A 13,569-nucleotide genomic window follows, 5' to 3' on the forward strand; every position below is an offset into this window, starting at 1 on the left:
GGTTATTAGGGCACAATGCCTTGGGTCAGGATCCTGGGCCCTCGCGGGGTTCAGCCATTACTCCTCAGGCTCTTGGTTTTCTCTCAACATTTTATTTTTCCCACCCAGCATTTTACCACCTCCAAACCTTAGGAAAGCCCCTTGAGCCTTTGTTTTCCTTCTGGCTGTGTTTGGTTAATCCTGTGAGTTCAGATCCTTCTCAGCTGCTAATGCCTCTGATTTATGCCTAGGTTTTTGCCACCTCCTCACTAATTGGAGTTGGTCACAGAGGGGTTTGCGGCTGTGCCCTTGTGCCTTGACTGTTGTCCCCCTAGTTGGTAGGGCCCGTGCCATTCATCCACGCCCTGTGGACACTCCTAGCTCTGAATTGACCAGCAGGTATTGTCATGAGTATGCAGTAGACCCTCTTTATCCCAGAGACAGGGAGCTGGGCCTCTCTCTGTTGGCTGGAGAAGAGAAAGCCAAGCTGAATACACTTGCTCAATAGCAGCTTTTTGCCTCTGCACCCATGCAGCTGCCAGTGGCCTTGTTGTGTGGTCACCCTCTGTCAACAAAATAATACTCCATTAGGAAGAGTAATTCAAGACTTGGTATGGCAGAGAGAGAACAGATTTTTATACCAAATACTAAATTAATTATTTAATAGCTACACAAGATAAACACCGTCAGATACATTAAACTCACTAGCCTCCATTCTTTTGTTAAGAAAAATCTGAAACTCCAAATGGTCTTTCATTTTTTCTGGCACAGGCGCAAAGAGTTCATAAAGTATTATATCAGGCTTTCACTCAATTTTTATAATGTAAGTTTTGTTAAGTCTGCAGCCGTGAAAAAACTAATATATATAGTGGTATTTATTTGCTACAAGTTAGCAAAATATGAGTCAAAAAATTTCTCACAGTGTATAAAAAATATTAGGGTTTTTTTTTTTTTTAAGGATTAAGTATATGACTGCTTTTTCTTCAGTAAGCCTAATTCTCACTGTTGGTGCTTGACCACCAGAGGTACCAGGTTGCAGTTTGGGATTTTATATATGTAAGCCATCCCAATTCTTCTACTATTCTTTTCATTTAGTTTTTTTAGAGTGATCTTATTCCATTAATTCCGTTAGCAGTGCTTGGAGCTATTGGGGAGTTCCCTGTGTACAACTGTTATATGCTTATTTTCTTTTTCTAACAGCATCTCTCTCTTGGCATCTTTTTTAAGGATTTGTTGTCCCTTTTGATAAAGGGAGTATTTCAGATAACTGTACTCACTTAAAAAAATATTTTTGCTGGTACTAATCCACTGAGAGGATAACATACAGTATTTCTTTTCTTTTTTTTTTTAAGATTTTTTTGATGTGGACCATTTTAAACATCTTTATTGAATTTGTTGCAGCATTGCTTCTGTTTTATGTTTTGGTTTTTTGGCCTCGAAGCATGTGGGGTCTTAGCTGCCCAGGGATTGATCCTGCACCCCTTTCATTGGAAGGCGAAGTCTTAACCACTGGACCACCAGGGGAGTCCCAACATACGGTATTTCAAGTGATGTAATACACCAGATGGCAAAGCAGGCCTGGTCCCAAATTATTTTTTGAGTATTTCAAATTTGAAGCAAGGTAGCATTTCTTAGCTCCCAAGGAATTTAGGCTGTTTCTCAAGGAGTCTAGGCCATTTCCAGCGTGTAGGTTGTCTTCATTCAAGTTGGAAGAGACATAGTGGGCATTGTTTGTCCCAGTTGCTACGGGGCTCTTCTCTAATCTCTTTTCCAACCTCTGCTTTTAAATACTCCCATGATAGAGAACTCATATTTGTTAAATCAAATTATGTTTATTTTTCATCATAAAAATACTACATGATTATTATAGAAATTTTGAAAGATGCCAAAAAGAGGACCTGAAAAAAGGAGCAGTCCCCCCTCTCACATGCAGGCGCTCCTGGTACCTTGTATTTCCTTACCGCCACCTCCACACCCACCCCCCACCGCCTTTTTGGGACTTATGAATATTTTGTTTGATATTTATCTTTTACACAGCTTATAATCCCAATGTGTACAATATATGGTTTTATATAGTTTGCTTGTAAAATTTTTTGTCAGTATCATTTTTTAAAACTACCTCAATTTCTGATGAGTCTGTTTTCTGTAATTGACATTTAGTCATTTTTCTCTGAGAAGTGTGTGTGTGTGTGTCTCAGTCTGCTATTATACTTAATCTGATGTTGAACATTTTAGTGCATATAAAGCACCTGAAAGTTTTTCATTATATTAACCCCATTTTTGAGTATCTGTAACTCAAACCATTTAATCCTAATACGAAAACAATTTAAAACGTTATAAAGGATTTTAAGCATGCTAGCAAATAAAGAGGGAGTGATAGAAAATCGTTTGCAGACACCAGTGTGACAGTGGGCTCAGCAAAGACCATCAGTGGAAACTATGGGGTGAAAGATTGTTGGTGAACAGAATATTCACATGACCTCCAAGTGGTACCCCACAGAGTACTTACTAATTTCAGAGGGGAAAGAAGGTGCTTCAGCAGTGAAGTATGGCAGACCATACCTTTAACCAAGTGATCAAATTAAATGTTACCAAGAATGGAGCAAAATGGTGTTACCTGCCTCACTGTGGCAGTACCAGCATCAGCAAAAAAGCTGAACCTGGACCAAGTCATGAGAAACTATTCAGCTTGTGGGACATTACAGCAGGTAGCTAGCCTAGATTCTTCTCAAAAGGTCAGTGTCATGAAAAAAAAGTAGAATTATCCTTGATTAAGGGAAATGAAAGTGGCATGACAACTTAATTTTATGCATTCCCTGGATTGGCTCCTGGATTTAAAAAAAACAAACTATAAGTGACATTAAGATATGTGAATATGTGTTATATTTTAGACAGTAACAGTACATTAATGTTAAATTTCTTGATAGCATGATAATATTGAAGTTAGGTAGGAGAATGTCCTAATTAGGAGGTACATGGCAAAATATTTACAGATGAGGTAGCCCCTGATTTCTGTATTTCTATAACATTTTCACATGGTTCAGATAAAATGTATGTGTGAGAGAGAGAAGAGCATGCATGTAATTAACAACTGACGAATGTAAGTAAAGGGCGTATGAGCACTCGTCAAACTATTCTTTAGTTTTTTGTAGGTTTAAAATTTTTCAAAATAAAAAGTTTGAGAAGATCCCATTAGAGCATTAGGCTGTGAGCCAGAGCACTTATTTTTCTGCACAGCAGCCCTTTCTGCATTTGAAATCCACAATTATGTGGCTCCAGGAATTCTTTTGAGCATCCACAATGATAAGTCTTCATGGAGATCCACCACCCACCAAATCAATAATGTAGCTTGTGTCATTAAGCATGCACTTCTGTTTCCTCTTCTGTGTTCAGTTGAAGTCCAGGCCCTGTCACGTGGAGTTCACAGTCTAATGTTGTGGGTATGGACACAGATACGTGTAATATGTGTTTTCAAACCCCCCTCCCTTTTTTGTGCCTTCAAATTTTTTCCAGTTATAAGAATTACACCCTTGTGACTGTCTTTGGAAACTTGCATCAGGCCCAGCTGGGCGGAGTGCCGGGGACTTACCAGTTGGTTCGAAGTTTCCTGAACATTAAACTTCCAGCTCCCTTGCCTGGCCTTCAGGTACTAGCACCTTTATGTGATCAGTTACTCCTCCAGATCAGCCTCTCAGATAGGCATTTTCAGCTGAAATGAGGCTGTGTGTGGAAACTGCTATATGAAGAAGAGACCCGAGGGGGCAGGAAGAGAAACTAGGAGACCTGGAAAGGCTGGTGGCTCCGGAGTCTGGGGGATGACGGTGGAGGAGGGTGCAGGGGGTTGATGTCATTGTTTTCTGGACATGTTTTGAAAGTGGACCCAGTAGGACTGTGGAAGAATTTGGCTATGGGTGTGAGCCGCAGAGTCAGGGATGACTTCTGAGATTGTTGGCTCAAATAGCTGACAGAACAGAGTTAGATATGGTTCCTAGAAAGTACCTTTCTTCTCAGCTCAGTTCAGATACCTGCTGTGTGCAGAGTGCTGAACCAGATCTTTGTACCGAGGTTGGTGGAATACACAGGAGGCTGGCTTCCTGCGGGAAGTGAGGCTCACACTAGTGCTTGAAGAGAAGGGGCTCGCCAGCCAGCAGTCTCGGATAGGGTTTTCGAGGGGAGGGAGCAGTGAGAACAAACAGATCGAGGCAGGATGGAGCACTTGGCCCACTGGGTGTGTGTCAGGGCGGGGCCAGCTTGGGGAGCGCCAGGCTAAGAACTTAAGGTACAAACAGCTCATAGGGGTTTAAGTGAGGAAGTGACACAATCAGATCTGAGTCTTAGAAGGAGTCCTGCTGAGGGGAGGGTGGAGGGGCCAAGAAGAGAAGTCTGAGGTCCACATTTCTGGAGGAGTCGGGGAGGAGCAGAGGGAGGAATAACCACAGGGCTGCTGCACAGTCTGGGGACACAGCCACTTTCAGGAGAGATGCTCTTGCTCAGAGGGTAGGATCAGACCTGCTTTCTACATCCCCAGTGCTAAGCACAGTGAAACTCTTAATATGACGATAGTCTCCTATTGGTAAGTGAATGGCTTTAGCCCTTACTTGTTGGGGTGGCAAGAGTGCATGTCTGTAAATCATCACAGAACATGTCGCCCCTTCGCTGTGAATCCTGGGGTTCCATGGAGAACCCCCCATCTGGCTTTGATTCATGTGGAACACATGGTGCTGTACAGAAAAGGCTCTAGGCTAGACTGGCGCTTACTAGCTTGCCATGGAAAAACTTATTTAACAGCCCCATGCCTCAGTTTCCTGGTTTGTAAAACAGAGAGGGGGAAGCCATTCAGGGTCCCTACCTAGTGGAGTTGCGAGATTGAATGACTTAATACAAGAAGAGGCTTAGCTGAGGACCAGCACATCGAAAGCCATCAGTTAGCTTTTGTTTGCCTGTCTACTTGAGCACCTTTCCTTTTTAGGATGGAGAGGTGGAAGGCCATCCTGTGTGGGCGTTAATTTATTACTGCATGCGCTGCGGAGACCTGCTTGCCGCTTCACAGGTGGTCAACCGAGCCCAGCACCAACTGGGAGAGTTCAAAACTTGGTTCCAGGAGTACATGAACAGCAAGGACAGAAGGTACGGTGAATGAGGTGCCGGGTCCAGAAGAAGCCACATGGGATCAACAGGGTGGTCCGCTCTGGCGCTGCTCTGTCTTCCTTGCGCATGGCTCCAAATAAGTTTCTGCTTGGGAGAAAAATGAACTTTGGAAAGCATGAAGAATTCAAGAGCCCCATTCTGTAGACTTATAAAGTCCTAGGCACATCAGAAATGCTTTATAAAATGAAACTATTGTATTACACTTCACTTGTTCACTGTTGGTGGTTTTCTGGTTGATCCGGATGAAAATATGTTGTCATGCACCTCGTAGCTCGAAGGCCAGAATTAGACATTAGCACACTTGAGATATAACCATTGAATTACTTCACTAAGGTGTTTTTTGTTTTTGTTTTTTCCTCTTACATTAAGGAACTACAAAGCATTAGTTTTTATTTGGTTTTTGTTAATGTAGTTGGACTTAAATTCACATTCAGACCTAGTTTAAATATATGTGCATGTATATAGAAGAAATAGTGGTAGTTACCCCAGTTACACGTGTGGAAAACCAGGATTACTTTTTTAGCAGTGTCCATCTCCAGAGAGTGTGGTAAACATAAGTCCTGTCTTGCTCATATCAGAGTGTAAAGTAGGGACCATGTCCTAGGTTTACCAGGAGACCCCGAGGCAAGGATTTGAGTGCAGGAAGTTTATTTGGGAGGTGATGTCACAGGGTTAAGGGAGTGGAGAGGCCAGAGGGAGCTGAGGCAGTTAAAGGACTGACTCAGTCTTGTTCATCACTGTTTGCAGGCTACTGAGGGTGGGGGGCTGGGGGGTCAATTCCGCAGGCCTTCTGTCCTGAAGGCCATCACTGGAGGAAGCCAGCAGGCAGAGACGCAAGTCCTGGGAGCTGCAAGTCAGGTTAAAGTGATGGTCCCCGGGGATTTGGGTGGGACAGTGCCTGTTCCCCTCCATGGAGGAAGGCTTCATAACCTTGTTGTTGTGTGGTTGAACTGGTGCTTTCAGGTGCCTTTGAGGATCTTCAGCCTGTGTCTGTTCCCTTGTGTCTTCAGATTGTCCCCAGCTACGGAGAACAAGCTCCGACTGCATTACCGCAGGGCCCTCAGGAACAACACAGACCCCTACAAACGGGCCGTGTACTGTATCATCGGCAGATGCGACGTCACAGACAACCAGAGCGAGGTGGCCGACAAAACCGAGGACTATCTGTGGCTGAAGGCAGGCGTGCCCCCCTTGCCCAGCAGGGTGTTTGCCCCTTCCCCCTGCTTACGCTCTGCACACAGATTGTCCTGTTAATGTGTGATGCCAGGAAGCTGACTGCACTAGTGGTTTTCCTGTCTCCTGGCCCAGTTTTTATTGTGCACTATTCCCAACCAGTAACAGCCATTCGCATAGCCTTGAGCCTTGAGCTCAGACAGCTCTGAGTTCGCTCCTGGCTCAAGGTGAAAGTGAAAGTGAAGTCGCTCAGTCCTATCCGACTCTTTGCGACCCAGTGGACTGTAGCCCACCAGGCTCCTCCATCCATGGGATTTCCCAGGCGAGAGTACTGGAGTAGGGTGCCGTTGGTACCAATGCCTGTGTTTCTTTTGGGGGTTTAGTTGAACCAGGTGTGTTTCGATGACGATGGCACCAGCTCCCCACAGGACAGGCTCACTCTCTCTCAGTTCCAGAAACAGCTGTTGGAAGACTATGGTAAGATCCCCTGAGCATAAATGCCTTCTGTCTGTCTCATCCACCTAAGGTCACTGGTTAGCTTCTTTCTGAGAAAATCCTTCATCTCTGAACTCTGTGTCTCCTTCAAAACCCCATGATCCTTCAAAACACAGCACAACAAAACAATTATTTCAGATTCGAGTAGAGGCCGCACCCATGGCCTTAGGTAGTGGACGTGGCTGACATAGTCACTGACAGTTCTTTGAACGGCTCTGGTGGACACTGGCTCAGGAAGAGACATAGGAGGACCTGGCTGCGGCTGCCTCAGGGACCTCAAAGTGACTGCATCTGAGCACTGAGAGAAAGTTCCCACTGGTGGTCAGCAACGCTAAATGCCGTGAATCTGAGGAAACTGCAGCTTGGAAATCATTCCTCTCCTTATTGAGTGACTCATCAGGACACAGTATATAAACAGATCCTTTTGCATTCTATTTTAAGGTCCTACTCTCTGTTTCTTTCCCACCTAATGCAAGTAGTCCAGGTTTTACAACACGGGCCCCCCACTCTCCAGTTGTGTTGGGAGGTCAGGAGGCTGGGGAAGCAGGGCAAAGCTGGAGTGGCGTCCGCTGTGTCCAGAGCCCAAGTCCATTCCGGCTCAGGCTGGTGCTTTCATCCCGCCCTCTGAGCACCGGGGCTGCCGGTCGGCTGCTCCTCCGACTCACTCCTTCTGAGTCAGCTCTCCCTCCTCTCCCTCAGGCGAGTCCCACTTCACGGTGAACCAGCAGCCCTTCCTCTACTTCCAAGTGCTGTTCCTGACGGCGCAGTTTGAAGCCGCCATTGCCTTTCTCTTCCGCATGGAGCGGCTGCGCTGCCACGCTGTCCACGTGGCGCTGGTGCTCTTTGAGCTGAAGCTGCTTTTAAAATCCTCAGGACAGAGTGCTCAGCTCCGTGAGTACTTGCTGGCCCTCACACCTCCACAACATGACACATCCCCCGTCAGGTGACAGTGAACGCAGAACTGCGACCGACAGGGATACAGCAAACAGCCAGTCGTCGTTAGAGTGTTGTAGACAGTTGGGCCTCTGGGATGATCAGTGTGAGGGGTCTTGCCTCTCCCTCCTCCATTCAGATTCCCTGGGGAGTTCAATGTATAAACCCAGTGAGACTGGTTCCCACTGGGGCTCTAGTTGGAGACACTGGAAGGCCCACCAGCCATCAGGTATGCCTGCTGGCAGGGAGCGGTAGTCAGGAGGGAGAGGAGACGTGTCCGAGGGCTGCAGTTTCCTCATAGCGCAGCACATTTCGTAATGGTCGGTTGTTGCCACCTTTTCATTCAGAGACCAGCATACTATGATTCACTACAAAATGCCATTGTCTCTGCTCTGTGCTTGGGCCGAACTCCAGAGCGGTGGTGAAGGCACTGGGCTGAGCTCGCACTGCCAGACGTTGGCTGTGCTGCGGGAGTAGGTGCCACTGGGTCTTTGGGCTTGGTTCCTGTAGTTCCTGGTTGTGTGGTTGTGACCAGTTCTGTCCTCGCCGCCCCGTGCAGTCAGCCATGAGCCCGGTGACCCTCCCTGCATGCGGAGGCTGAACTTTGTGCGGCTGCTCATGCTCTACACCCGGAAGTTTGAGTCCACAGACCCGAGAGAGGCCCTCCAGTACTTTTACTTTCTCAGGTGAGACTGGCTTTTGACCATTTACTTCAGCTGATTTTGGTTTCTGCCGTTATGAGAATGATGATTAGAGACCTTAAAGTCGCACCTTCAGAAACCAGTTTTTGTCTCCTCCTAGGGATGAGAAGGATAGTCAAGGAGAAAACATGTTTCTGCGCTGTGTGAGCGAGCTGGTGATAGAAAGTCGAGAGGTATATCTCCTAACCTTTCCAGTATATCGGTTCTCATGCTGATCACCTCAGTGTGGGTTGGGGGGAGGCAGGGAGCTTTAGAGTATTCTTTGGTTTCTGAAAATGTTGATTCAGTCTCAGTGTCCTCGAGACTTCTTCCACCTCCCCTAGTCCTCTCTCATCTCCAAAGAATTGTGGATTATGTGTATATCCTCATCCAGTAAACTGGGTAAACATTTTTTGTCTCTGCAGTTCGATATGATTCTTGGGAAACTGGAGAATGATGGAAGCAGAAAGGTGGGTTAAAGACACCCCTGGAGATGTGTTAGTTTGCAGGTGGAGATTTACAGTTGTCCAAAAAATTACAGTTAGGTTTTAGGATGCAAGGTACTAAAGATGCAGATCTGAATGAAGTTGCTTAGTGTTAAAAAACAAAGAATAAAAATTACAGGTCCCAAGTGATGACCTTGATGTTAGACACATTTACATTTCTCCTTGAAATATGTAAATCTGTGGTAAGATAGCTTTTTAAATTATGTTCAGAATACTCATCTGTTTACACCTGCCATTTTTTCATCTGAGAAGGCTACATTTCTGCCATTCTTGGCTCAGAAAAGATGCAAGAAAGAAATTGATCACTACGCTGCTCTCCCCAGATGGGAAATTAGAGATGCACTTGACCTCTCTCCAAAGGTAGTTTTCAAGGGCTCAGAACTCTGCACTGACCCCACAGATGCAGCTGCTCCCATGAGCCTCCGCAATTCCCTGAGACCCATCATGGCTACTGGGCTGTGTGGACGGACAGGGGCCCTGGCGGGGAGGCCCCTCCTGACCCCACTGGGAGCCGTGTGGACGGGCAGGGGCCCTGGCGTGGTGGCCTCTCCTGACCCCACTCGGGACCCCTCTCGGGGCCGTGTGGACGGGCAGGGGCCCTGGCATGGAGGCTCCTCCTGACCCGCCTCGGGGCTCCTTGTGCCTCTCTCAGGGACTCACTTCCCTGCTTACAAAAATGGGTGGTTTAGACCCAGAAATCTTGAAATGAGCTCACGCTGCTTACACCATCCAGCTCAGGAAGACCAGTGGCTCTACTGGTGATGATGTGATGATGGCCATGCTTATGGAGCAGTGACAGCTGCCAGGCCCTGTGCTGAATGCTCGATGAATATGTTCTCACCTAATGGTCACAAGAACCCCACAGAGTCGGAACTATTATCTGTTTTTCAAGGGAGGAAGTGGAGACAAGAGAGGTTAATTTTTGTCTTCAAGGTCACACAGCTAGTAAGAAAATGAGCTGGAATTGGAACCCAGTCCTTCTTGACCCCAGAGCCCATGCTCTTCACTGACCTCCTGTGCTGCCAGGGTGGCAGAGAAGGTCGGTCCCCTGACTCGGTCCAGGGCTAATGAAGAACCAGGCAGCCAATCAGACGTCATGGAGTCTGTCCTCTCTCTTTGTGTTACCTAAGGCCTGTTTCATACTCTCTTGACCATTTGGTTGCTGTTGAGTGATGATGCAGATTTTTTTGTTGTTGTTTTTAGTATCCTGGCACCACTTGCCGTGTATTTTTTTCAAGAATGGGTTTCTTTTGCTGTCTGTCTTATAAAGCAGATCCAAAATCTTTCAGATATTTTCTCTGAGCCTCCTGATTTTTTTGCTCCCACTAGGGTCATTTGCAAAATTAAAATCATTGATGATTTCACATACTCACTAGGTCATTTTACAAAATGAGAAAGCATGGAGTCTTACTGCTGACTCCTCTGGGCTGCCTGTGAGTCTGCCTCTTCATGGGTACTCATCTTGGTCCTTTTCATATGTTTAATAGGCCCTTATATCTTCAGGAAAGCCAGAGTCTGGCTGATGAAAATGTATGCATTGCCCAGAGCAAGCATTTTCAGTTAGTTTTCAGATTCCCGATTGCTTCTCTGTGTTTAAAATGACAGCTTTGTCCCTCTGTTCCTCTCTTCCTCCCTTCCATAATTTGTCTTGTCAGCCTGGAGTCATAGATAAGTTTACCAGTGACACAAAGCCTATTATCAACAAAGTTGCTTCCGTGGCAGAAAATAAAGGACTGTTTGAAGAAGCAGCAAAGCTTTACGACCTTGCCAAGGTAAATGTGTCCTTTTCTCGCCTCTGCACCTAATAGATCTGTCAGCCTTGCTGCATTAAATGCAGAACCATTTCCACGGTGCTGTTATTGTACCCCTCTGTCTGCTGAGGCATTGTCTCCTAATGCTTAGGCAGTTAATGATCCGGTCAGGGTGAAATTCCCATTTTACAGAATTATTTCTGCCCATAAGGTGTTTCTGGCCAGACGAGAGCACAATATATTGAAAGGCTGTCCTGCGGGCATTGAGCTGTAGTCTCACTTGGCAGCAGAATGAACCTCCATCATGCTTGGACAGTAAAGCTGCTGGTGAAAGTGCCTGGTGCTCATCCGCCAAGCAGCCGCAGACCCACTGGGGACGGATGGATGTTTGGGAACAAAACCACAGCCAAGGCGTGCTGAGAGCCCTGGAGTTAGGAGTTCTGCATTAGAACATTTGGGGAATACTAGTAACTGTAGCCTGGAGAAGATTGCATTCTCTGAAGTGGGCAAAATAGGATTATATTTCATTTTTTTTAATTTAAAAATATTGAGACTGAAAGTAAAGGGAAAGTGTTAGTTGCTCAGTTGTATCCAACTCTGTGACCCCATGGACTGTAGCCCACTAGGCTCCTCTGTCCATGAAGTTCTCTAGGCCAGAATACTGGAGTGGCTTGCCATTTCCTTCTCCAGGGGATCTCCCCACCCAGAGATAGAACCCAGGTCTCTTGCATTGCAGGCAGATTCTTTACCGCTGAGCCGTCAGCGAAGTCCTCTACTGAGACTGAGGTCTAGTGAAAAAATAGAAAAGGTGTAGATACTTAGTATACATAACAGCTTAATGGATTTTCCACAGGTATATGTCTGTGTCATCATCACCCAGGTCAAGATGCAGAACAAAAAGTTCCCTCTTTGTCTTGGTAATTTAGTTTTTTTCTTCTTATTGATTATTTTTAATGAATTCCTTCTTTAATTTAAAAAAAAACTAAACAGAATGCTGACAAGGTGCTGGAGCTGATGAACAAACTGCTTAGCCCCATTGTGCCCCAGATCAGCGCACCACAGTCCAACAAGGAGCGGCTGAAGAACATGGCCCTCTCCATCGCAGAACGGTAAGGCCGAAGAAGCTCCCGGGGCCCCGGGCTCTCAGCCCCCACCCAGGTGTGTCTTAGCTTCACTGTGACGTCACACAGTCCCTAAGAGGGTCTCCACTGTCCCACCGGCACTGACAGTTTTGAGAGTTCTTAATAACCATCATAACCAGCTGTCACTTGGTAAACATTTTTGCCAGAAAGAAGGGGATATAAGAATATCTCAGCATTCTAATCCTGCAGTTTAATTCTAGGCATTATACTCATCTCTGCGCCATTAGCAGCCATCTCAAAGGGATTTGGTAACAAAGCTAGTGATAGATTGATGGGTGGATGGGGGATTCTTCGAGGTGTAGTGGCCAGTGATTCAGAATCTCCCCTCTTCCCATGAGTGGAGGTGTACTCCAACCAGTGTGACTCCCTGGCTGGGCAGCAGTCATTACTTTTTGTGCCCTCTCCAGATCTGCCTGAGAACTGGGTCAGGGTGCTTGCTGAGATGGCGGCCAAAGCTGGAGAACTGGACTTCATACAGAACGTTTATAGGTGGATCTCTGTCAAATCCACCGTCATATGCTCGGCCATTATAAAAGAGACACTATTTTCCACTCCTTAGTTCACCTCATGTAGAGAGCCTGAGAGGTTTTGACATTTTTTAGATGTTGTCCTCAAATTACAGATTGCACAGAAATTCCTAATATACCTCTGCCTCCCTTCCCTCTTTTTTCTCCTTCAGGTATAGGGCTCAGGGAATCAGTGCAAATAAATTTGTGGACTCCACATTCTATCTTCTGTTGGACTTGATCACCTTTTTTGACGAGTATCACAGTGGGCATATTGACAGAGCCTTTGATGTAAGTTTCAGGAGGGGTGTTTGAAGTCCTGCTTAATGTATGCCCTTGAAAAATCAAAACATTTTGTGGGATTCATTTAAAACAAAGGAAATGTCACCAGTATGCCTGTTAAGTGAAAAAGGACAAGTAAGATCCTGGCAATTTAAAAGGGATTTCTATGTTGTTCTTTTTTTTTCCCTTTTTTCTTTTCCTTTCTTCTTTAATCTAAAAACAGAGGGATTTCTCAAAATAATTTGAAGTCTCTGAATTGTAAAAACTGCCTCGGAAAACAAGGATAGGAATTGAGTCAGTCAGCAAGTTGGAATCAAAGCCTTTGAACAAGGGGAGTAGAATTTCCTACTAAGAAGCCACCTATGAACATGTTAGATGCTGACATGTGTTTGAAGAAATGGAATGACTGTGATGATTGTATCATATGGGGCTGATGGCTTTTGTGTTAAACAGATAATTGATCGCTTGAAGCTGGTGCCCCTGAATCAGGAAAGTGTGGAAGAGAGAGTGGCTGCCTTCAGAAATTTCAGTGATGAGGTGAGTCCTTCTCTTCCTGAATTACGAAATTCTTTTTTCCGCACTTTACTGAAAGCTTTTGTTTTAATGTAGCCAATAACTCTTAAGAGTCCTAGTACAGTCACCATCCAGACTGAATTTTCTAAGACAAGTCCAGTTTCAGGAATCCGGGACTGGTTTTCCTGTGAGTACACATATACCCATCAGGTTATTGTCTGAATTCCTGACTCAGAAAATACTCTGACTCTAGTGATCAGACATATCCTTGGGAGAAACAGGTTTCTTACTGATTCTATGAAATCTGGCTTGAGTGTTTATTATCTACTTGTTCTAGAGGGTGTGTCAGTGCTTAACTCTGATCTTATATTAAGTAGTTCCTTCGGGTGCATGAAACATACATTGTGATTCATTTCCTTATTTCCCTTTTCTGAAGAAGCAGAGAAGTTTTGTCTCAAGAA

At 45.5% G+C, this 13,569-nt stretch overlaps 1 protein-coding gene across 3 annotated transcripts in view; it reads left to right on the forward strand.

The window, feature by feature from the left end:
* Nucleotides 1-13,569, forward strand: part of NUP93 (nucleoporin 93) — a 102,957-nt gene that overhangs the window by 86,405 nt on the left and 2,983 nt on the right. For 2 of the 3 annotated variants that reach the window (XM_059876612.1, NM_001098921.1), the window contains exons 9-20: nucleotides 3,493-3,625; nucleotides 4,949-5,106; nucleotides 6,138-6,303; nucleotides 6,684-6,777; nucleotides 7,495-7,686; nucleotides 8,288-8,414; nucleotides 8,530-8,602; nucleotides 8,834-8,878; nucleotides 10,570-10,686; nucleotides 11,656-11,774; nucleotides 12,487-12,604; nucleotides 13,049-13,132. In XM_059876612.1, the coding sequence (XP_059732595.1) occupies nucleotides 3,493-3,625; nucleotides 4,949-5,106; nucleotides 6,138-6,303; nucleotides 6,684-6,777; nucleotides 7,495-7,686; nucleotides 8,288-8,414; nucleotides 8,530-8,602; nucleotides 8,834-8,878; nucleotides 10,570-10,686; nucleotides 11,656-11,774; nucleotides 12,487-12,604; nucleotides 13,049-13,132 (1,426 nt within the window). The remainder of the gene's footprint in view (nucleotides 1-3,492; nucleotides 3,626-4,948; nucleotides 5,107-6,137; nucleotides 6,304-6,683; nucleotides 6,778-7,494; nucleotides 7,687-8,287; nucleotides 8,415-8,529; nucleotides 8,603-8,833; nucleotides 8,879-10,569; nucleotides 10,687-11,655; nucleotides 11,775-12,486; nucleotides 12,605-13,048; nucleotides 13,133-13,569) is intronic. The other variant, XM_005218523.5, reaches the window with a different exon arrangement.

Source organism: Bos taurus, chromosome 18, assembly GCF_002263795.3.
Source record: "Bos taurus isolate L1 Dominette 01449 registration number 42190680 breed Hereford chromosome 18, ARS-UCD2.0, whole genome shotgun sequence".
NCBI lineage: Eukaryota > Metazoa > Chordata > Mammalia > Artiodactyla > Bovidae > Bos > Bos taurus.